The sequence below is a fragment of the Fragaria vesca genome, linkage group LG3 (assembly GCF_000184155.1).
Source record: "Fragaria vesca subsp. vesca linkage group LG3, FraVesHawaii_1.0, whole genome shotgun sequence".
In the NCBI taxonomy this organism is placed as follows: Eukaryota; Viridiplantae; Streptophyta; class Magnoliopsida; order Rosales; family Rosaceae; genus Fragaria; species Fragaria vesca.
Window position 1 is genome coordinate 20,950,406 of NC_020493.1, and position 24,030 is coordinate 20,974,435.

General features: G+C 37.8%; 3 protein-coding genes across 3 annotated transcripts; all 3 read left to right on the top strand.

The window, feature by feature from the left end:
• Positions 1–5,668: 5,668 nt before the first annotated feature.
• On the top strand, positions 5,669–9,059 carry LOC101305151 (probable WRKY transcription factor 33-like). The gene is made up of 5 exons (XM_004294710.1): positions 5,669–6,001; positions 6,321–6,536; positions 6,639–7,339; positions 7,449–7,610; positions 7,960–9,059. Exons 1-5 carry the CDS (start codon positions 5,669–5,671, stop codon positions 8,429–8,431), a joined length of 1,884 nt encoding a protein of 627 aa, XP_004294758.1. The 3' UTR covers positions 8,432–9,059.
• A 1,581-nt stretch (positions 9,060–10,640) lies between these two features.
• Positions 10,641–12,155, top strand: LOC101312240. Its single transcript, XM_004295996.1, has one exon. The coding sequence runs from the start codon at positions 10,641–10,643 to the stop codon at positions 12,153–12,155; it is 1,515 nt and encodes a 504-aa protein (XP_004296044.1).
• A 4,515-nt stretch (positions 12,156–16,670) lies between these two features.
• On the top strand, positions 16,671–23,199 carry LOC101312528. Its single transcript, XM_004295997.1, has 5 exons — positions 16,671–17,669; positions 17,836–18,927; positions 20,557–20,640; positions 20,803–21,795; positions 21,982–23,199. Exons 1-5 carry the CDS (start codon positions 16,671–16,673, stop codon positions 23,197–23,199), a joined length of 4,386 nt encoding a protein of 1,461 aa, XP_004296045.1.
• Positions 23,200–24,030: the final 831 nt, after the last annotated feature.

Genomic DNA, 24,030 nt, shown 5'->3' on the forward strand with positions numbered 1-24,030 from the left:
TTAGCCAAAATGAAAAACGTTTAACCATTTAATTAGCACAATATTCGTTTTAATTTTATCTAACGGCCTATAATTGTTTACATCAATTTGAATGACCAAATGATTATGGAATTAGTTGAAATTTTGTAGACTTGTTTTTTGCATATGAATCAAGAGGATCAACGGTTGAGATCGTTAAAAGAAGTCATATACTAATGTAAAATAGTAGAAATCCTCAAATTCTTAAAGTAAGGAGGTCCTCTTTAGATCATCCATATATATATATATATATATATATTGAGCTGCCAAACTCATTCATTATAAGATATAAGGTCAAAGATGAAGAGAGCTCGGAGCATATCTCCAACAGATTCTTCTATTTTTTAAGGGAAGTGAAATCTATACTCCTCACATTGTAATCTACACTCCCACTTTCCATTTGTGATTTGTGGTAACTTAAATTTTGTCTTTAGTGACTTAATTTTTGTCTTCTTATGAAAATGATGACTAAAAATAAACAGTGGGTGTATGGATTACAATCTGGGGAGTGTGAATTTCACATCTCTTTCTCAATTTTAGGGAATATTGAGCCTGTTTTGGGTCCAACAGCTTCCAAATCTCATTCCCTAAAATGGGGATGGAGAAGAAAGAGACTGATTCATTCCTCAAATTTGCAGCAAACTTTCCTTCCTTAAAATTAAATTTTTCACGTGTTTCAACGAAAAGTTTACAAATATAAAATATTTTATAAAGTATTTTATTGTTACAATAAAATATATAATTTTTTTATTTAATAATGATGTAACATATTTTATAGTTATAATAAATGTCGAAATCTCAAAAATAGAGAAACTGTTAGAACATAACTTTTTTGGAAATTTTGGCTTTTGTTTCCCTATTTTAAAGAAATTTTAGGGAAGTTGTTGGAGATGCTCTAAGGCCTCATTTGGTTTACTGAAAAGAAAGTAGTTCATTATTCTCTCATGGGAAGGGAAAGTGAACGGGAATGAAATTTCAAAAGAAGTTTTCATTTCGGTGTTTGGTAACGCAAAGAAAATCATTGAAAAAGTTCTTAAAAAATATAATAAAATATTATTATGTGCGTAATAAATACAGGGAAAGAAAGAATGAAAGTGGTTCCATTGGATTTTGGAAGGAGCCACTTTGCTCCATATTTTATCTTCAATCAAGAAAGTCTTTCATTTCTTTTAGTTTTCCTAAACGTTAGAAAGTAACAATTTTCCTATCATGCTGCCTACTTTCCGCGAAACCAACGAGGCCTAAGTTCATCATCTATCACTAACAATAATTTGACTGTCAATTTTCTTTCTTTAGCCAGCTGGTGAAACCATTTCTTGTGCTTAGTGTTTACTGATAATATATATCAGTGAACTTTTGAAATATTAGACTCGGATCGGTTGCTGTTTGATTCACTATATGTGCGACTGAGCTCTTTAATAGTTAAATTAAACCAGTGCACCATTTCATACAAATCATGAATAATACCATTTCTAGCTACCAACCATTTAAGGGTGTTATATTTTAAGGTCAAAGTTGAAGAACGTTGATTTTGATTCTTCACAACTGACCTCACAATATTTTTTTAATTTTTTTGGCAATAACTGACCTCACAGTTTAGTTATATAGTTAAGTAGCTAGCTAGCTTTTACTACATTATCAACAATAATTTGTTTACCTATTATTGTTGCAAAATTTCTCTCTATTTTAAACCATCTATGTTCATGATTCAACTTTTTTTACATTACCTTTCACTTTATACTTAACAATTGGACAAAAACTTGATGCAGATTAGTCTCTGAACCGAAAAAACCTACCCGTACAAAACCTACCCAGACTGAGTTTAGATAGCAACTTAATTTAGTAGGAACTCACACGTACAAATGAAAGATACCAATTAACACATTAAAATGTATATGAGGTCAAAGATGAAGAAAGTTGATGGAATTCATGAGCTATGTTTCATTACTTAATTTCCTTGGTTTACTAGGTCAAACGATTAAGTGTTTGGTAATATTATGTGTGAACTTGCATACGACTTACTGAATTTAGCTTAGCCTCTACGCTTAATAGGAGACAACTAACGTAGAAAAGGTAAAACTAACTAATGCATGTAGAACCCCCGAATTAAGTAGATTATCATACTAGAAAGTACTGCCTTGTTAGCTTTCCCTGATTCCTATTCATCTTGCCAAAAGAGAAACTCTTCAATCCGCTTATTGAATTGCAAGCTATTCATTTGATTATTGAATCATCACAAAACAATATAGAAAAATGAACAGTTTTACTTCTAAATTTTCGATCGGCTACTTTAGCTAATTTCATCGTCGCTTGCATAGAGACTCTAACTAGATAATTCACTCAAGAATTTAACTACATATGAAGTTAGATTATCATAACAAGTTATAATGAGTTGGGCTCGTTACAAGCGTCCATACGCTCGCTGTCTATGACGCTCATTTGAAAACTAGTAAGCATTAGAATCGTTAGAGATTGAGCAGTTTGAACGTATTGCATGGTTTCGAAGAAGAATGTGCAACCTCATTTTGTGTCTTCTGCGCGAGCGCTATAAGACTTGGTCTCACATTCCCACGTACGGGGTATTTATTTATCCACAAAGGATTTAGATGCTCAATCAGTTCTAGATGGGAAATGCATATGTCCTTTTAAGACGGCAAATATATACCAGGATGAGGAGTGTCATGCATCTTCTAGATGATATGTATTGTTAGCTAGATCTTTAATAAATATCCCACCATACCCTTTGCCACTTGCCAGCCTCAAAGATAAAGCTCATGATGCCGACACTAGCAACATTTTCCACGATTTAGTCTTTATATCTCGTTCGTATTACTGTAAACTTAGGGTGCAAGAGAAGTTTTAAAAAATGGGCAACTCAAAAATTATGTAGTTTTGACATATAGTATTTAGAATAGTTAATTCTTCTTGAGATTGATTGTAAGAATGTATCGAGGCTTCTGAAATATGTTAGGTTATGATTGAACATTTTTCAGTTCTTATTCATTGTAATCGTTGGTTTAGATAGAAGAGCGAGAATTTTATTTCCACTAACGAAATTTCATGATTGTAATGTTGGATTATATATAATATATAATTGTTTCCTAAAAAAAACATAAATGATCTATCCGCAGTTCCTTGGGTTTGTTAGAATTCCTCTTGGTTAACTATTATTGGTGACCTACGTATCCCTATTGAATGATAAAATATAGTTTTATTTTCTTACTTCTTAGTTAGCCATTGTCGAAAAATGTAGCTTATTTGAATCTTCTCATCAATTGTAGCTTTTTTAGCCCAGTATCATTTGGTATAACGACATAGTCTCCCCTTAGTAAGTGAGAGGTTGTGAGTTTGATCATAAAAGATTAATTATAGTATTTGAGTTATGTACATGATAACAAAAAATTTTAGCTTTTGATTTCTAACCTAAAGAGACATTAGTTAGATATTAGTTTAGTAGGACAACTATTCATGATAGGTTAGTGCGCGTTAGAGGGCCTTAATGAGACATGAGATTGATGACTTTAAAGCATCTTTAACAGATTCTTTACTTTAACTCTTTAGCTATTTTACAGAGCGTGTTTACCTTTTTTAGATGTTTTAGGAGCTCCAGCAGACTAGCCAAACTTAAGCTTTTATGACTTTTAGCTGTCTCGCTAGCTATCTATATTTAGCTAGCGAGATAACTCAGATGAGGTTAGCTATAATTTAATGCATTCCTTGTAAAATATTTTATGTGATATATAAATATATTTAAACTATTTCTATTTGAAGAATAATATTGATGCAATGCTAGCTAAAATAGAGAGCATTAATATAGTCACATTTCTAAAGTGGCTAGCTAAAATAACATTTTAGCTAATTTGACTAAAATTTAACTTTAAAATGGCTAGTATTACTAAAGATGCTCTTAATCCCTACACACTTTTCATCAATTTTAAAAATCACACCAAGTTATTTTTGAGTAAGACAATTTTAACCCTAACAATTAATGGTTGATACAAACCAATATGGAATAGTTTCTTAATAATGATCTAGTTAGTAAACATACCAAATGAAGCCTTTATACCATAAATTTATTAAAATTTCTTTCCTATCTTTTGTCAATCTAAATCTAGTTCTAGAATTTTAACTTATCATTTTTTATATTATTTTACGGGTTAAAATTAATTACAATATCATATATATGTCATATTCTCTATCGAATTTAAAAATAAAAAAAAACATAAAAAAAACTTTATATATATAAACTTTATCTTGGACGAATTATATATATGTAAATTTTTATATTGGATGAAATTGTTTTTTCTTGGACAAATTATATGTAATCGATCTATATATATTCGTATGAACTCACATTTTGAACAAGTATATATACTATCAAAAATATATGTATTTTCATTTATATTTTGGTGTTTATTCTAGGCAACATTATAGTGATGAAAATTAAAATAGAGAAAAGACTAGAAATATATACTTTTTATAGAAAAGAAAAGACATAATAATCATTTCTTTCTTAATAAAAAACAAAATAATTTAATTAGAACCGTTTAGATTTGAGAAGGATAACATTACTTTTTTGCTTAAGAATGACATGACAAAATTTTTTTAATTAGTGATGTGTCTAAGTAACATAGCAATATATACTTTTATAGAAAAAAAAGACATAATAATCATTTCTTTCTTAATAAAAAAACAAAATAATTTAGAACCATTTAGATTTGAGAAGGATAACACATTACTTTTTTTGCTTAAGAATGATATGACAAAATCTTTTTAATTAATGATAGATGTGTCTAATGTGTCTAAGTAACATAGTATGACAGTTAAGATTAAGGCCACAAATTTTAGGCCTTATTAAGGCCGGCCAAGAATCATTTTCCTTCATGATATTGCCAATGTTTGAAATTTTGAAGGGAAAAGAAAGTTACCAATAATAACATATGAAAAAGAGTAGAAAAATCAACTAATTAGGCATGAATCATGATTGAGAGAAGACCAAGAATGAAGGTAGTGCATGTACATTAACAGATAACAAATGAAGTACTAGCATTATATAACACCTCTATAATTACAACATTATTTTCCTGAAAAGATGTCTATAACTCAAACACTCAATAACTGAACATAAAAACAAACTATCCTAAATTCAAAACACAAAAAGAGTTTAATTTCAACTAGGTCTTATCTTGATTATACAAATCCAATTTTGCCTTGCAGATATGGATTAGTTGATAAGTTGGATATCATTCCATCATATGAAAAACCTAGACACACAAATGAAACCAAGCCTTAGCCGCCAAACAGTCAAACCCACGAGCTTTGACCAGCCAAAATCAATCCCTTACCAAAAAATCTGTACCTTTTTTATTTAACAAAAAAGCTCTTTGTAAATGAAAAAAAAAATAGCACAAAAATATATTCAACGGTCAAACCTCCCCCCAGGGAGCCCCAGCTTCTCAGAAAGCTCCACAATACAAAGAAACACAGCAATAGAGAAAAAAGAGCCTAGCTTGTGCCATACGTGACCCTCTTCTTCTTCTTCCTCATGCTGCTCCTCTCTCTCTCTCTCTCTCTCTCTCTTATAAATTCATAGTTTCAGCCCCGAGCTCTCTCTTTTACTAAACCCACCTCTCTCTCTTTTTCCATTTTCATGGCTTCCTCTTCCGGGAGTCTAGACACCTCAGCGAATTCCCACCCCAGCAACTTCACCTTCTCCACTCACCCCTTCATGAACACCTCCTTCTCCGACCTCCTATCCTCCGGCGCCGAACCCACAAACCCAATAACCCGATACTCCGGGCACGGGCTATCCGACCGTATTGCGGAGCGGACCGGGTCAGGTGTCCCCAAGTTCAAGTCACTCCCGCCTCCCCAGCTCCCCATTTCGCCTCCCTCGGTCTCTCCCTCTTCCTACTTCGCAATCCCGCCTGGGATGAGCCCTGCCGAGCTTCTCGACTCTCCTGTACTTCTCAGCTCCTCCAACGTGGGTAGAATCAATCTTTGAAAATTGTACTGTTTCATTTCCGGACTAAGAGTTGGTTGTTGAACATATTTGTTGTTGTATGATTTTGGTTTGGGACCATATGATATAGGTTTTGGTTCATAGTAAAGTCAAAGTTTACCTGTTTTTGAGTATGCTAAAAATGGGAGGTCTTTTGTGTTTAGTAGGCTGATTTATTGGGGACTAATTTTGTCGGGGATTGAATCTTACCATATATGTTTCTGAAATTTTGTTTGTTCTATGATTTTTGTACTGATGAGATTTTCCATTTTTGTGGCTGTGGTCTTGTTATTATGGGCAGATTCTTCCATCTCCAACTACTGGGAGTTTTGCAGCTCAAGCCTTTAATTGGAGAACCAATTCTGGTTCTGGCACTAACAACAACAATAACAACAACAGCCAGAGTGTTAAAAAGGAGCACAAGAACTACTCTGATTTCTCTTTCCAAACCCAAACCAGGCCCCCTCCAACTTCATCATCAGCAATTTTCCAATCCTCAAACAGCTCAATTCAGACTGTATGTAATGTGTATTGATGAAATTACTCATATATCTCCTCTGTTTTTCGTTTTCTTTTTCGACTTGGTTGTTTTTGGCTAATGTAAATGTGTTTCTTCCAGGCTCAAGAACAGGCATGGAATAACTATCTAGGTCCTTCCAAACAAGATGAGTTTTCTTCAGGGAAGAGTATGGTGAAACCTGAGTATGGTTCTTCAGTGCAGAGCTTCTCTTCTGAAATGGCCACCAATATGCAAGGCAATAATGTTCAGGCCAACAGCAATGGTGGTTTCCAATCAGATCAGTACAGCAACTACAATAACACCAACACCACCGGCAACAACAACAACAACAACAACACCCAGCTCCAGTCTCATCAGTGCTTGAACAAGAGATCAGATGATGGGTTCAATTGGAGGAAATATGGCCAGAAACAAGTGAAGGGAAGCGAAAATCCGCGAAGCTATTACAAGTGTACTTATCCGAATTGCCCAACCAAGAAAAAGGTTGAGAGGTCTTTGGATGGACAAATCACCGAGATAGTTTACAAGGGTAATCATAACCATCCCAAGCCACAGAATACTAGAAGGTCAGGTTCATCAGCGGCTTCTACCCATGCCGTTCAGGTTTCAAGTCAAACCACCAATGACATCCCGGATCATTCTTTCGGCTCTCATGGGAATTCACAAATGGATAACTCCATTGGTACACCAGAGAATTCATCCCTTTCACTGGGAGATGATGAGTTTGATCAGAGCTCTCAGAGAAGCAAGTCAGGAGGAGGGGATGAGTATGATGAAGATGAGCCTAATGCCAAAAGATGGTAAGTTTCCAGTTTGCTTAGTTCAATCATTAATTTTTTTTTGTACATCCATCAGTCATTTGGGTGATTTTGTGTGATTAATAGGTCTTGATTTTCATTTTATGTACAGGAAAAAAGAAGGTGACAATGAATGTATATCAGCCCCTGGAAGTAGAACAGTAAGAGAACCAAGAGTTGTAGTTCAAACAACTAGTGACATTGATATTCTTGATGATGGGTATAGGTGGAGGAAGTATGGTCAGAAAGTAGTAAAGGGCAACCCAAATCCAAGGTCAATTTCTCCCTTTAATAATGATCCTCTTCAAAACTTTTTGAAAAATAGATTGCTTTTAGAGTTCAATAAGATTATTGAAGTAAAGGAAGTAGACCTTTTCTATATCAGACTCTCATGCCCCAAACTCCTTTCATGGAAAATTAAGTGGGTTCTTTTCTTGTTGATAAGACACATTCATTTAAAGAGTTCTTTGCTGGGAAGTACTGTTACTTTATACGTTGTATTTGATCATATTGAGTTCTTTCAAAAGTTGCAGACATAAAATAGAGTCCAAGAGTTATAATTTACGAACATACTGAAATCCTTGTTTGCTAAAGTGGATTGTCGTTTTTTTGTATCATTGCAGGAGCTACTACAAGTGCACAAATCCAGGCTGTCCAGTGAGGAAGCACGTAGAGCGAGCTTCACATGATCTTAGAGCAGTGATCACAACCTACGAAGGGAAGCACAACCACGATGTTCCTGCAGCTCGTGGCAGTGGCTCTGCCAACAGGCCTTTACCAAGCAACAATACCAACAACAACAACAACATGAACAACCACCACAATGTAGCCCCAGCAATGAGGCCTATGACCCATCACAGTACTAACAATGCTGCTAACAACAACCCTATTCAAAATCTAAGGCTACCGACATCAGAAGGGCAAGCACCCTTTACTCTCGAGATGTTGCAGAGTCCAGGAAGTTACGGATTTGCAGGGTTTGAGAACTCCATGGGGTCATACATGAACCAAACACAGCTCAATGACAACAACATGTTTTCTAAAACCAAGGATGAGCCGAGAGATGATGCATTCTTCGAGTCGTTGCTATGTTGATAACTCTGCAATCTACATCAGCTGCGTAGTTTTGGAAAGATTTAGAGTTTAGAAAGGAGGTCAAAACTCGATACAATAAGCACACACACAGTCAGTCAGGTTCATTCCATTCATTGCCTTTTGTTCATTAATTTGTTATGTTCTGTATATTCTTTGTTTTTACAGGGATTGCTTTCTGTATATTCAAAAAATTGTATGTCATAAAAGAAGTTTCTCAAATGGCTTATTTTTTCATTGTTTTTGTAACCCCATATGTTACATCTGTAGTGAAATTTGGATCCAAAGTTTGTATTCTATAGTGCTTTTTATGTCATCAAATTCTGGAAGCTGTTGGGATATATATGCAATCGTCATCCCTTACAACATGTAAAGGTTGAACGGGTCATATGTGTGGAGCTGGAGATTACATTACTTAGTGCCCAAGTTGGTCAAGGTCAAATGTGTATTTTTCATTGTTCATTTTTATTTATTTTTTTATTTTTTTATTTTCTTCACACATGGACTCTTCTGGGGTGGTTGGTCTCTTTGTGGAGCCCACTTACATGAAGCTACATTCATCGTATTTGGTCTTGGTCCATTGATGGTGATAGCCATTTCTTGTTCATTCTGTTACCCTTTTTCTTTTCATTGTTTTTTTCTTTTTGTTTTTTTTGTTTTTTATATATAAGGGTAGATGGTTAGTATCAGTATTCGATCAAGAGTATTTTGTTCACGGTATTGATTTATGAAGCCGAAAATTTAATTCAAAAGGCCAGATGATTACATTTCGTAAAATTTAAAATGCTTTTAAGAGGTTATTTTGTACTAGTTCACTCAAACATACTTTCCGTTTAAGTTATAATGAAATACGATGCATTGTTGCTAGTCTGATCGCATTTATGTTGAAGTTTTCTTCTGGTTTTGTCTGTACATAAGTTAAAAATGAGAAGATCATTAGTAATGTAAGGGAATTCCGCAAACGTAGAAATGAAACGTTGTTGGAACTAGTTGGTGCTAAGCTATACCATAACCTTGCCTTATAATCTTGAGACGTTACATGATCCACTGAAGAAGATGAAACAAAGTAAATAAACTAAATCTTAGTAGATATCTAGATTTAGTTTTAATCTAATATGCTAGGATAATGGCGTGAGCCATACGGCACCGTATGGAACAAAAAATTGAGGGCGGAATGGGACCTTGATGCCTGGCCAACATCAAACCGACCAAGCAATCACTATCTACTTGTGTGGGTGTTTCTTGATCTATTTTTCTATTAATTGACGATTTGTTAATCAATATTCTTACGGCTCCTTGTTCCCTTTTGTTTAATTTCTCCTCTTATCTATTGGTGTCGACTATGTTGTTCATAGATAAGCTATGTTTGTCCTCTTCTCTCTTCTATATGGTAAAGGGGAATTTTCATATTAAAACACAAGCGACTCACGTTTCTAATCTTTGCTATTTCATGTGTAACCTATAGGATTTCATACACATGATGAAAATCTTGGATAGAAAGGAACATTATCCGTTTTGTCAGGGATTAGGATCAAATCGTTTAAAAGGATCTTTTAGTGTGATGCTAAAATATGTGACATCGATCATGTCGGGTTGTAGCTCTATGTCGTTATAGTTGCTTTAATCTTTTATTATCGTGAAAATTAGATCGGTCACTAATTGAACTAAAACAATAAAACATTTTAGTAACTTGAAAATATGTTTGGTCATGTTAATCACACAGCAATATCTCGATCGTTTTTAGACTTTCTGTTGTAAACAATTTTTTTTATAAATTTTTTTCAAGGGGACTGTTGTAAACAACTTTAGTTAAACGCGTGATAAATCAAGCCTACAATCATTGTATAGATGATTGTAAACCAGTGCATTTCTCTATTCCTCAAAGAAAAACAGTTGTCTATCATTCTTTCTCCCATCTGAAAACACCATCAACACAAAGTTGTGTAAAATAAAATTCATCTTTACCTTTGAGATCTCAGTAGTAGAAAGAGAAAGAAGCAAGTCCAAAGCCGAAGTTTCAGCCAGGCCCATCAAGCCCATACATAAGCAGGCCAGCTCCACCAGGCCATACCGCAACGGCTATATACTACTAGCAAATAGCCATCAGCCACTTGTTCAACAACAACCTCGATTTTCCCTCCGAGACTTTCCCTCTCATTTTTTGGTTTCTCCTTCACAATCTTCTTCTTGGAATTCTCTGGTTCTCTTCTTGATGGATTCTCCGAAACTAAAACCCAACCAGCTAAGAACCTCCCTCGCCCGCCTCCTCACCTTCGCCGTCCTCGTCCTCGCCGTCCGCTTCGCCTACGTCATCACCCTCGCCGGCGAGTCCTGCGGCTACAACGACTTCTGCTTCTTCCCCGACACCTTCAGACTCCACAGCCGCGTAGTCCCACAAAACGCCGCCGTTTCGGGCGCCGTACTTCCACGTGTCCCCGACCTCTGGACGACCAAGAAGTGGCGCCGAACAGTGGATTACTACTCCGCAATCTTCCAAGAACTCATCGCCGAGGGCTTCCTCTCCCCCAATTCTCGGGCCCTCTGCGTGGGCACACGCGCCGGAGAGGACGTGCTCGCGCTTAAAGAAAACGGCGTCGTTTACTCGATTGGAATCTCCGCCAACACCGCTTCTCCGCCGTTGATCGTCCCCGGGGCCCCGCACCTCCAGCCGTTCGATGAAGCCACCTTCGACTTCGAATTCTCCGCCAACGGGTCACTGGACCGGTCGGGTCGACCCGCGGATTTCGCGGCCGAGGTCTGCCGGACCCTCAAACCGGGCGGGTTCTTCGTGGCCCAGATCTTCGCGAAAGACAACTACAGCTTCCATTCCCTTCTTGATTTGTTCAACTGCTGCCGCCTCATCCGCACCCGCGACGTCGACGGCGTCGATACGACGTCGGTTCGGGAAGTCGTGCTGAGAAAAAAGACGCAATTTCAAAACCCTAGAAATTTGGGGCTTAATGGCAATTCCAGTAAGAACTGTGAAATCCCGGGGTATAAACGGGAATTGGTGCAAAAAGCAGAGGCCTTGATAGAGCAGGAGCCACTGAAGCCGTGGGTTGCAAGGAAGAGAAGCTTGAAGAAGGTCAAGTACTTGACTTCAATGGCGGACATCAGCTTTAAGCAGAGGTATGTTTACATTGATGTTGGAGCTCGTGGATATGGGTCTAGTATAGGGAGCTGGTTCAAGAAGCAGTACCCAAAACAGGGCAAGAGCTTTGAGGTTTATGCAATGGAGGCTAATAGGGTTTTTCATGAGGAGTATAGAGATAAGGAAGGGGTTAGTCTTGTGCCTTATGCAGCTTGGGTGAGGAATGAGACGCTGTTCTTTGAGATTACGAGGGATTCGGGTTCGAAAGACGTGGAGGTGGCTGGAGGAGTTGGGAGGATTAATCACAATGTGAGAAGCTCTTCGAGTTATGGGGAGGAGGTGGATAAGATAAAGGGGATTGATTTTGTGGAGTGGTTGAAGAGGAGTGTTTCGGGGAGCGATTTAGTGGTGGTGAGGATAGATGTGGAAGGGAGTGAGTTTTATTTGGTTCCTAGGTTGATTGAGAGTGGAGCAATTTGCTTGATTGATGAGGTGTTTATGGAATGTCATTACAACAGGTGGCAGAGGTGCTGCCGCGGTCAGCGCAGTGCCAAGTTCAAGAGGAGTTATGATCAGTGCTTGGAGCTGTTCAATAAGCTCAGAGCGGCTGGAGTTCTTGTACATCAATGGTGGTGACTGCTGGTGAGTTGTGGGCATGGTGTGTATAGTAATTAGTTGTTGAATTGCAGGAACATACTTGAGCATTTCCATGTGTTAGATAGATGTGCTTGCTTATTTTTTTGTAGTGAGTAGGATATTCAGAGCTGTGTATATATATGTTACATCCTGCAAATGTGAAATAGGAAATTATTCTTTTTCCTCAATTTTGCATCTTAATTTTTGTTGATATTGTACTTTGTTGAAGTATATTGTTGCTTCAGTTTGCAGTACATATTTGTGCTAAAAAAGATAATCCAACTGGTGTAATTGTGTAAAGCATAAAATACATATATAAACTCAGAGTCTGATGCAGCTCTCTTGGTTTGGGATTTTTAAATCGGGGTAAAAAGCAATATTTGCACATGAACAAAAGAAACACAAGCACCTCATGACTTAGTGTTGCATTACTTGCGTACATGTGGAGGATTTAGGGAATAATATGATGATATTTTTTACACCAGGTTGATTGATCAAAATAATTACTGATGGACTCTCTCTCCCTTCCCTATCATCTCTTATTAATTTGCAGCATTGCTTCTGGACTCCAGGCTACTTTCTTAACTTTTTTTTTTTTCTTTCTTCTTGTTTATTCCGCCTAATAATGTCTGAGGGTGAGGAGTGGTCTCTTGCTGTGCCGCTTCATTTCCTTCACTGCCAAATGCCAATGAGGTGAGTTAAGCTGCTGACAGATTTTACTTCCAGTTTTTTGGTAAGGAGGGTGAGATAGAGTGGAGATATTCCAAAATGCTACTAACATATTAACATTTATCCAATATAAAACTCTGCAGCCCTGTTGTAGACTTGTCGGCAAAGAACAGTCAGCTGACGAACATAACATTTAACTAACTGATCCTGCTTCTTTGCATGCTAGTTCATGCACTGCATCGATCTGCCATTTGTGAGCTAAAGATGAACTGAACCAGAAAGATGTACACAGTTACACCTAGAAGGCTGGTAGGAATACTAGCTGTAGACCACGGCCATTTAGGCTGCAGGGGAGTCCTGGAGCATCATTTTCAATGGCTATATATGATCTTATTAGGCAGCAAAAGAAGGTAGGGAAGCATTGGCAATTCAGGAGAGAATGGCCAATATTCAATTTGAGGAATATGATAGTGGCAAATGGAACAATGTACTTGGTAAAAGACAGGTTATGATGGGGTTGAGATAAAATGATGTAGAACTGTAGATGAAGGGTATGTAATCATTTAGAAAGTTAATTGGTGCAAGATGGTTCCGCACACAGCTGATCTAATTATAATTGAGAGAACGCATAGTCACCTTAGACAGTAGGGCTATCAGGATGGAACGGATTTCCAGAGTTGGGGACTACTGACTACAGGACAGTGGCTTCATCACCTGATATAATCGTACAGGAAACAGATTAGCAAAATAAGGCTTCTTTTATCTGCTGCCTGCACGATGAAGAAGACAATGTTGCAATCTTCTTCAAAGCCCCCTATCGGTCTTTGCTCTATATTTACTTATTTAGCTGAATTCACTACTACGGCCATTAACTAGGAGCATAGTTTCTCATACAAATCACAAGAAAGAATCTGATGATCTCAATCATAATTTCTGATCATCCATGAGACCATCTCAAACTAACTCATTGTTAATCTGAGTGCAACAAGTACTCCTCCTATTTCACTAAAATCCCAGCCAATTCAATCCATCGAGCACATTGAGGGCGTCCACTGCACCTCTTACTACAATCCTTCGTTGCCCCAATATCTTGCAGAGCTCGAGTCCATGCCATAAATTAAGCAAGTGCTTCAGTAGCATTTGGATTAAGCGGGCAAGGAATAGGAACCGATAATGCACCTAAAAGGCCATTTTCTGGACTCAACACATGACCGCCCCCAAACAACACCCAGTCATCTTTGCAGCTGTCATTGTGGTTGGTTTGGTGTTGCCCCTTACTTGTGAAAGCTTTGTTTTCCATTCAGCACATCGTACGTTGCACAAGGATACCTGGATCCATTTCCAAATCCACCAACTAGTTAAGCCAAAGATATACATAACAAAAGAGAATTCCTGCTGTTTTTTTCTTTTTCTTTTTTTAAGAGAGAGAAGTTTTATTAAGAGAGCAACCAACATTTACAATGTTAAAGAGCTCTCAAAGCCTCACGGTGAACCCTATTATTTCAACAGGATAGCTAGCTGAGATGGTCTAAATGTGCTTAATTACCTGTATCATTTTCTTTGACGTGGCATATATTTCAACCTTTTCTTCTACAATGACCGCTTGCAAAGTATTATATTAGAGAAATTTTATTAACACATCTCTAAATATTAGATACACATCATTTTTTTATACAAATTACATAAGACTTTGTATGTGTTCTAGGATATTCTCTATGTGTGTCTTGGCCTTATGCCAATAGGATATGTAGTTAGACTAGATCTATGTATTCATATCCTTACCATATTGGTATTGTGTAATTCCCTATATAAAGGGCTCCTATCAATGAATAAGATGATGATTCTCTTGCTATCTCTTTGTCTCTACACTTTATCCTTCATCAGTACGTACATAAAATTACGAAAAGAGACATTTATATCAAAAGTAAGGAAACCTAGTTAAAAAAAAATAATATCTCGCTTAAGACTATTATTCTCCTCTACGAGAACAACGTATGTAAAGATACAAAGCCACAATCAGAAATAGCTAGCGACATCCATAGTTTCAAGCAAAAACTAAAGACAACGTACGTAATGGATTCCAGTGGTATTTCTCAACCCCTAAGCGAGGTATGACTTCTCTATCTTTGATTAAAATTGATCTACTATAAAATTTAGATTTTAGGATTTGTTATTTGATTAGATAGTACAAATTGTAGTTGGAAAATTTATTTTTTACTGTTCACACATGCTAGGTCGTTTAAAAGAATTTACGTTTGAACACCAAACTAGAACTTGGGATGGTGCTATATATAATTATATATATACTCTTTCAGTTTGCTTGCCATTGATCTAACTCAATGAGAGATCTCAAGCAAAATCGGTGCCCTCGTGACGCAAGAGATCTCACTAGCTAATGTGAATTTTCTTTTAATAAATTGAGTAGCAGATCTAGAAAATATGTGCATTTAATGAATAAGTTGTGTATTTTAAATAAGAGTATTGTAGGAAATTTGGGTATGTGTATCTAGTAAAATGTTAAAACAATAAAGTTAATAGGTGATGTATTAAGTATGGTATGTGTATCTAGTAATTAGAGATGTGTTAATAAAATTTCTCATTATATTATATTATGCGTTTGTTAGTTTTTTTTAGAACTCGTACATGATAAAAAAAAACGTTAATTAAGTATGGTCTCAAAGGAAAAGAAACGATAATTCAGTAACTTAACGATAATTAAGCACGTGCACCTATGATTAAGTTGACATAACTGACTTTAATTCGTGTTTCTAGTGAACTAACAAATTAGTTCCCTTTGAATGTAACAAACTCGGGATTCTAGATGGAAAATTAGCCTGATTACCTTTGTGGACGATATAAGGTCCTAGCTAGATCATACGTAAAGGCAAGTAAAAATCTTACAATTAAGCTCAATCGATCTCGCATAGGGTGAAAACCTAAACCCTGTTCATTCATTCCTCCAGACCAAAAAAAGAAGAAGAAGAGGCCTATTTCATTCCTTTACCTTCTTTGAATATATTGCTCAAGACGATCCAAGGAAGCAATCAATCATTCCACCACCATGGATGAGTCGACAACTACATCAACTCCAGAGGGTCTTAGCATGTGTATCCAGTTGCCTCCCGCTGTACATTCGAAGGGGATAAAACCGACAAAAGAATTCGCTGGACTGGTATTTTCCCTTCCGATGCTGGAGTTGCAGATGGCTGTGATTTTCATCACCACCCAAGTCTTCCATTTATTTTTGAAGAGGTTTCATATCTCCAAGTTCACCAGCCATCTTTTTGTATGTTTTTCTCCTTCCTTTTTTTTCTTTCCCTTATATTTTAGAATTGAAATTTATTTAGTCTTTATGGTTTGAAGTCGACATCTGTTAGTCCTTATGGTTTTATTTTAATCTGAATAGTCCTTAAAGTCACAATTTTTATCTAAATAGTCCTTATGATTTTATTTTAATCTAAATAGTCCTTAAAAGTCATGATTTTTCATCTAAATAGTCATTCCGACAATTTTCTCAGTTAAAAGTCATAAAAACTATTTGGATGAAAAATTATGACTTTAAGAACTATTCAAATTAAAATAAAACCATAAAAAATAAACAGATGTCGACTTCAAATCACAAAGACTATACAATATTTTACCATATATTTTATTTTTATCCAGTACTGCTTCTCTTAAATTTTGGCTTATACAATCACATTTCTCAATGAAAAAAAAATGGAAAACCCATTTGCTTATATCTACCTGTTTGCAGTACCTACATTATTCTCTAGTGTTGCGCACTCTTAGATATCACTAGTATTTTACTGAATCGTTGAAATCATTTTGTGTGTTAAATAGACAGGCATGCTCTTCGGCGTCTCTTTCCACTATTGGCAATTCGGCGAGAAAGCGTTTCATGTGAAGAGTCAAGAAGTTATTGGTCTTCTGGGTGAGCTTGGTTACAGCCTCTTCCTGTTTGTACTAGGAACGACAGTGGATTTGGGAATCATAAAAAGATCAGGATATAAAGCCATCCTCACCGGGGTTTTAGGCATGTTGGTCCCTTTGGCAAGCGGTGAGGTTGTCCAAAGGCTTATTGTGAAATATGTCTATAACCTTGACAAGAGAGACACCACTCGGCTTGAGGTTGTGACCGCGACGCATAGCATAACTGCGTTTCCGGTTGTTCTTCTTCTTCTCGAGGACCTGCAGCTCCTCACATCTGAAATTGGCCGGTTAAGCCAGTCTGCAACATTAGTCTGTGACGTCTTTACCGTGTGTCTCCAATATTTTATAGGCAGCTCATCATTTTCGAAGAGTAGTAAACTTGACACTAACAGTATTAACCTCGGAGCAGCCATTGCTTATGTTATTTCTGTTGCTGTGATATTTAGACCAATAATGTTATGGATGGTCAGGCAGACCCCAGAAAACAGGCCTGTCAAGAAAAGCTATCTCAGTGCCCTAATTCTGGTGGTGCTTGGTTCTGGGATACTTACACATTATTACGGCCAGTCTTTTCATTTTGGACCTTTTGTATTTGGTCTGGCTGTCCCAGCTGGACGGCCTCTAGGATCTGCTGTTCAAGAAAACTTCCAACTCTTCATTTCAGAAGTGTTTCTGCCTATTTATGTGACGATAAATGCAATGAGGCCGGACTTTTGGTTAATCGACTACAAAGACGATGCAACAAAAACCACTGCTTTCCTCATGGTCTTCGTTTTTGGGGTCAAAATCTTAGCCACCATGGGTACTCAATTGTATTTCCGGATGCCCTTGAAGGATGCATTTGTTCTTGCTCTCATTTTAAGCTGCAAAGGAATTGTCCACCTTTCAGCCTATACTAGTTTCAGAGATTTCCGGGTACGTACGTACACTCTGAATAATAACTTGTCCTTTTCTTTTTATAACTGTAGTACCTCAATTGTGAGAAACTAAACTTGAACTATTTTTTAACGGTCCAATCATTCCTTTGAATCATGCCTATGAGTAATTAGTTACTAATTTTTCTCCTGACCTTCTGATACAGATAGTAAATGATTCGGTGTATGCTGTGATGTTTTCTAGCGTTGTGGTGACTTCAGTACTCGTGCCTATTGTAGTGAAGCACCTCTACGAACCTTCGAGAAAATACGCAGGCTACGAGAGAAGGGACATTATGCATTTGAAACCCAATGCAGAGCTCAAAGTTCTTACCTGCATCCACAGATCATCTAACATGCCTGCAGTGATCAATCTACTCGATGCAGCATGCCCATCTAAAGAAAACCCCATCACTGTTTATGTTCTCCATCTCATCGAATTAATCGGTAGAGTGACTCCCATTTTTATCTCCCACCAAGCGCAGGATAAAACAGATTCCCATATTAGCACATCTTCAGCAAATGTCATCCTTTATTTCAATCACTTCGCGAGCGAAAATCGTGGTGCTGTTAATTTAAGCGTATTCACGGCAATCTCTCCACCGAAATTAATGCAAGAAGATATCTGCACGCTTGCAATGGACAAGCTCACAACCCTAATAGTCCTCCCTTTTCATCGGGAATGGTCAATCGATGGTTCTAGTATTGAGTCGGAAGACAATACTATAAGGTCACTGAACTTCAGTGTACTCGAAAGAGCTCCTTGCTCCGTCGGAATCCTAGTGGATCGGGGACATTTAGGCCGGTCTACCTCCGTTGTATCCGCATTATCAACATTTTCGGTTGCGGTAGTCTTCTTGGGAGGGAAAGATGACAGGGAGGCATTGGCCTTTGCCAAAAGAATGGCCAAGGACTCGTCGATTAGGTTAACAGTAATCCATTTAGTAGCCATGGGTAAGGAATATGATGGTGGGGAATGGGATAAAATACTTGATGCAGAGTCATTGAAGGAATTCAAATATAACAATGTGGGCGGAGGCCTTGTAGTATATGTAGAAGAGATGGTGAAGGATGGACCGGAAACGGCCTTTCTCTTAAGGTCTATGGTGGATGAGTATGATATAATCATAGTTGGAAGAAGGCATGAGGTAGAGTCACCTCAGACAGTAGGGCTTTCGCAATGGAGTGAATTCCCGGAGTTGGGGACGATAGGAGATTTGCTTGCATCACCTGATCTCGATTGTAAGGCATCCATTCTGGTGATACAACAACAACGGTGGATCAGTTAGTGTACGCTGACTTTGTACATAGGGTACGTTAATGGGTTAAGAATATAACCCTGAGCATTGATATATAGCACCTCTCCCCTTTTTTTTTCGAAGAAAAATGTAGTATTACATCTCCAGCAGGAACACCATGATAGAAATCAATTAAGGTTCATTGTAATTAATGTAAATGCAGATAGAAAAGAACAAAAGAAAAGGAGAAAGCGTTGAGGTTACATTGTGTTTATAATCATTGAGGGAAATTGTATGGTTACGTTACAACAAGTATATGCAGGACTAGAGTATGTTTCTGGCTTTAGCTGATCACGTTGTATACGAGTGTTCTGGCATTTCAACCTCGTTACAACGTGCATACATGTGTGTTCAACATGTTCTGTATATATTTTGTTTATTTTCGTATAACGTTTTGTTTTACAAAATACACTCATCCCCAGCCAATAACAATACCCTACTTACCACTATATATTAATTGTCAAAAGGGTTTTCGTTTGATGCACGTTTCGACTCGATCAAATTTTGATGCTGTGGCCGGGGATTGAAATATCTCTTTCTAACTATATGTCATTAATTGTAAATTGATGACATACAGTTTGCAAGAGTTTTCAATCTCCGGCAACAACGCCAAAATTTGATCGAGGTGGCCGTAATGGCTTGTCATATCGCAAAGGCTTGGTCGCCAGAAAAGTTGGTAGGCAGGAAATAGGGACAAGGCTTTTTTAGTACGTAGTAGTTGCTATCAGCTCAAGAATGTGTTGATAACGTGTTAGAGAAACGTATAAAGTGGAGAATGTAGCAAAGATGTTTTTGAGATGTGCGTATTATTCATTGATAAGAGTCTCTATATATAAAGGATTTTACAAAATACATTTTAGGTAGGTAGAAGGAAAACCTAATCCTACACAATATAGTATACCTAATTACCTATTACAACATTGTAATGTATTCCTATTCCTCACAGCATTAAACAAAAGCACAAAGACATATTCTTAAACAAATCCTTACTTTTAAAATTGTAATATAGTAGGTGCGGGACATGGTCCTATTTACCTTTTTGTGTGATAATTGTTTAAGGAGGATTTAGGTACTATAACAATATTAATTTTCTTAACCTAGAAGAGAAAAAGCTATTGGAAATTTGAAAACATCGGTACAATGGCTAGCTACAATCATAACATTGGAAACGTTTTTCCACCTCTAAACACAAAATTAAGAAACCAAACTTGTCGTGAACTATCGACCTAAACTTGTCCTGAACTAGCGATCAAAAACCAACCATTATTATCATCGTTTGGCAAACCCGCTTCATCCTCCTATCCGTAACTTCCATACTTCGGCATACTCTGTTCATGCATCTCTCATATCCATGCATGCATGGCTAGACGTCTAGCTCCTCTCCACGACTTTCTCAATTCTCTCTCTACCTGAGAAACACCGTTGTTTCATATTTCTTTTCTAACCGCTGTATTGGGGAGCTACTAGCCAGGATTCGCAATGAATAGAACACACAACTGGATATGCGAGACCCAGAAAAGCATGAGATCGAAAGGGGTCTTTCTTGGTGATAATCCTTTGAAATACCCAACTCCGATACTTTATATGCAGCTTTCTATAGCTGCCTTGGTCACCATGCTCTTCCAATCCGTTCTCAACCCTCTTGGAGAAAGTGCTTTCATCTCGCAAATGCTGGTAATTAATCCAATACAGTACCCTTTTTCAAATTTCTTTGTTAATTAGCCGTGTATTAAGTTGAGGATTTATGACTCGATCTTGAATATATAATACACGGCTACAAAATGTGTTTGATTGAATATATTTGTTGAATGTGATGAGCATATTTGTTATTGTCAGGCAGGTATTCTATTGGGACCATCATGCTTAGGAGGAGAAAATGATTTTGCAGACACAGTTTACCCAGTAAAAAGTTTCTACATCAGCCAAACCTTTGCTTTCTTTGGTTGCATGCTTTTCCTATTCCTAGTGGGTGTAAAAATGGATATGAGTATAGTCAAACGGTCGGGAAAGAAGGCTGTGGTCATAGGCCTCTCGGCATTTTTCGTCCCTTTGGTCCTAAATGTATGCTTAACTTTTGTACTGCAACGAACGGTTACCATGGAACCCCAGCTGCACAAATCACTTATAGTCATAGCAGTGCTTCAGTGCCAAAGTAGTTTCCACGTCATTGCTTGTCTCTTGGGAGATTTGAAGCTCCTAAACTCGGAGCTTGGTCGTTTGGCTGTGTCTTCTTCGATGATTAGTGGAACCCTCTCTTGGATACATATCATCATATCCTTCACACTCCGGCAAGGCACCATGAAAAATATCCAAAACTTGCCGTTTATGGTTTTGAGTTTAGCCGGATTGTTGGTTCTAATTCTCTGCGTATTGAGGCCAATACTGCTGTGGATGGTTGCACAAGCAGCTAAACGCAAAGCCATCAAAGAGAGCTACATATTCTCCATCTTCATCATGGTCATGCTTTGTTGCCTTCTCGGTGAGATTGTGGGCCAGCATTTTATGCTTGGGCCTATGGTTTTGGGCCTCGCCGTGCCGGACGGCCCGCCTTTGGGTTCAGCTTTGGTGGATAGACTTGACTCGTACGTTTCCAACATTCTGTTGCCGAGCTACTTTGTGTTAACTGGTGCAAGGTTGAATCTGAGTAGAATCAGAATGAAGACCTTTGTGATTGTGGAGGTTCTGGCTCTCAGTAGCTTTTGTGGTAAGCTATTAGGAACCATGGTGCCTTCACTCTACTGCAAAATGCCCGCAACCGACGCACTTGCATTAGGGCTCATCATGAGTGCCCAAGGCATCACTGACCTTCTTATCTTGCAACATGGACTGGTACTCTTGGTAATACACTCTCCCATACTCCATCATCTTGTTATTAATGTTACATGCATCCAGGCCCATACGTACTTGAGATTTTTAGACCTGAGTCGAACTCTAAAAATTAGAACCCTAAACCATGTATTTTTATATGTGAATTGTCTCGGACACATACTGATTTGTTCTTAATAATTTTTGCAGCTCATTGACGGAGAATGCTACAGCATCATGATTATAACCTCGGTTTTATTAACTGGGATCATCACCCCAATAGTGAAATTCTTGTACAAACCCTCCAAGAGATACAAATCCGCAAAGCGAAGACGAACCATTGAGCATTCCTTGCCAAACATGGAACTCAGACTTCTTGTCTGCATGTTCCACCAAGACAGCACTCCCTCCATCATCAACCTAATAGAAGTCTTCAATCCAACCCCAAAAAGCCCCATTTGCTTCTACCTTGTCCACCTCATCCGTCTCGCAGGTCGAACAGCTCCGGTCCTCATAGCCCACAGACCCGGCAAAAGTAACAGCACGACCGCTTTGTCCGATCACATAATCAATGCCTTCAGATTGTACCAAGAACACAACGCCGGCAGAGTCCTAATGAATGCATTCACCGCAATTGCGCCTTTCGACACAATGCACGACGACGTATGCTCACTTGCTTTCGAAAGAAGGACTTCGATGATCATAATCCCTTTTCACAAGTTGTTCTGTGCTCTCCGATGCACCGAGGAAGTAGCACATCCAATCAGGTCCGTCAACAGAAACATCATTCGAAATGCTCCATGCTCCGTTGGGATTCTTGTAGACCGAGGAACGTTGAATAAGAAACCAACAGCTTTACAAGCTTCTCTATCAGGAAGAAGTTTCTATAACGTTGGGACAATCTTTATAGAGGGACCTGATGACCGCGAAGCACTGGCATTAGCGACGAGGATGGCTGGAAACCCTAATGTCAGCCTAACCGTAACCAAATTAACCGATCCGAAGCAAAGCAGCACCCAGAAAGAGATCGATTCGGAAGTTATAAGGAAGTATCAGGAAGCCATTGTTGACAAGAAACAGCATGTTTACAACGAGGTACATGTTAAAGATAGCGTTGACATGATCAATGTGATTAGATCGATGGAGAATTTTCTCGACCTGATTCTGTTGGGGAGAAGGCATGATTGTGATTCGCAGTTGTTCATGGGACTCACTGAATGGAATGAGTTTCCGGAACTAGGGTTCCTCGGAGACATGTTAGCCTCTTCCGACGGAAACTGCGAGGTCTCAGTGCTGGTGGTACAGCAACAATCGTTTGTACCTTCTCAAAAAGAGAAGACTGATGATTTCTTTAGCTGCCATGTCAAAGATTCGTACTCTGTGTTGGATATACCTCATGACAGTACTAACAAAGTGTGGCCACTTTAATCAATTTCTTAGGGAAATGTACAAACACTAGGGTTTACATGGTTCGTACCACCTTGACATGTTTGTCTAGATAGATAAGTTTGTTAAAGAATATTGTGTATATATGCTAGATTACAGGGTTAACTTTGAACATAAGGTAGCAAGAGATCAAAATTTCATCGTATTTTTTCTTTTTAATTGTGGAGAACTTACATTATAGTCATTATACTTGTTGTAGAAAATGAAACACATAAACATGTAAATCATATCATAATTCTCCATACTTTTGAATTCTACTTCGACCATCTTCTCGCAAGGAAAAATTCATATAATTATTGACGTTTCATCTCATGTGATGCCTTTGTTGATGAATTAGAAGAAGATGGCAGACAACTTAACCCCTTTCAGGTTGCTTGGTTTCTTAAAAGCAAGTATTCTCAGAAACCATAGCCACGAAGTTGGGCAGAAGTTTTGTATATTTTGGATGACTGTTCACACTGTTGTGAACTTGTGATGTATAGTAAGTAGTGCCCTTTTGCCTAAAAATGAAACAACAGCTAGTTCACCAATTGAGCCAACTGATTGTGCCTAGTATCTGTAAGGCACTCATGCATGCAGGAGTTGCAGAACCCACAATAAAGGGCATATTGTCACCCACAATATTGGACATGACAAAATGATAACGATATTTTGAGGGTAAACGATTAGCCATTATAAACCACTGGCTTGACCCGATAGTTGATACTAATGGCATGAACCTCTTTTGATGTCGAGCTTTTAACCACTTATGGGGACATGACAGATAGGTGTGCCGGATTCGCCACAAGCTTTATAATAGGAACTTCTCCTACA

What these genes read in the sequence shown, in the direction of transcription:
- LOC101305151 (XM_004294710.1), top strand. Translation starts at nt 5,669, where the DNA reads ATGGCTTCCTCTTCCGGGAGTCTAGACACCTCAGCGAATTCCCACCCC. An exon ending in CAAACAGCTCAATTCAGACT is followed by an intron (nt 6,537 to 6,638) that starts GTATGTAATGTG and finishes TGTTTCTTCCAG; the next exon opens with GCTCAAGAACAGGCATGGAA. An exon ending in GAGCCTAATGCCAAAAGATG is followed by an intron (nt 7,340 to 7,448) that starts GTAAGTTTCCAG and finishes TTTTATGTACAG; the next exon opens with GAAAAAAGAAGGTGACAATG.
- LOC101312240 (XM_004295996.1), top strand. Translation starts at nt 10,641, where the DNA reads ATGGATTCTCCGAAACTAAAACCCAACCAGCTAAGAACCTCCCTCGCC.
- LOC101312528 (XM_004295997.1), top strand. Translation starts at nt 16,671, where the DNA reads ATGCTCTTCGGCGTCTCTTTCCACTATTGGCAATTCGGCGAGAAAGCG. An exon ending in CTTTCATCTCGCAAATGCTG is followed by an intron (nt 20,641 to 20,802) that starts GTAATTAATCCA and finishes TGTTATTGTCAG; the next exon opens with GCAGGTATTCTATTGGGACC. An exon ending in TTATCTTGCAACATGGACTG is followed by an intron (nt 21,796 to 21,981) that starts GTACTCTTGGTA and finishes TAATTTTTGCAG; the next exon opens with CTCATTGACGGAGAATGCTA.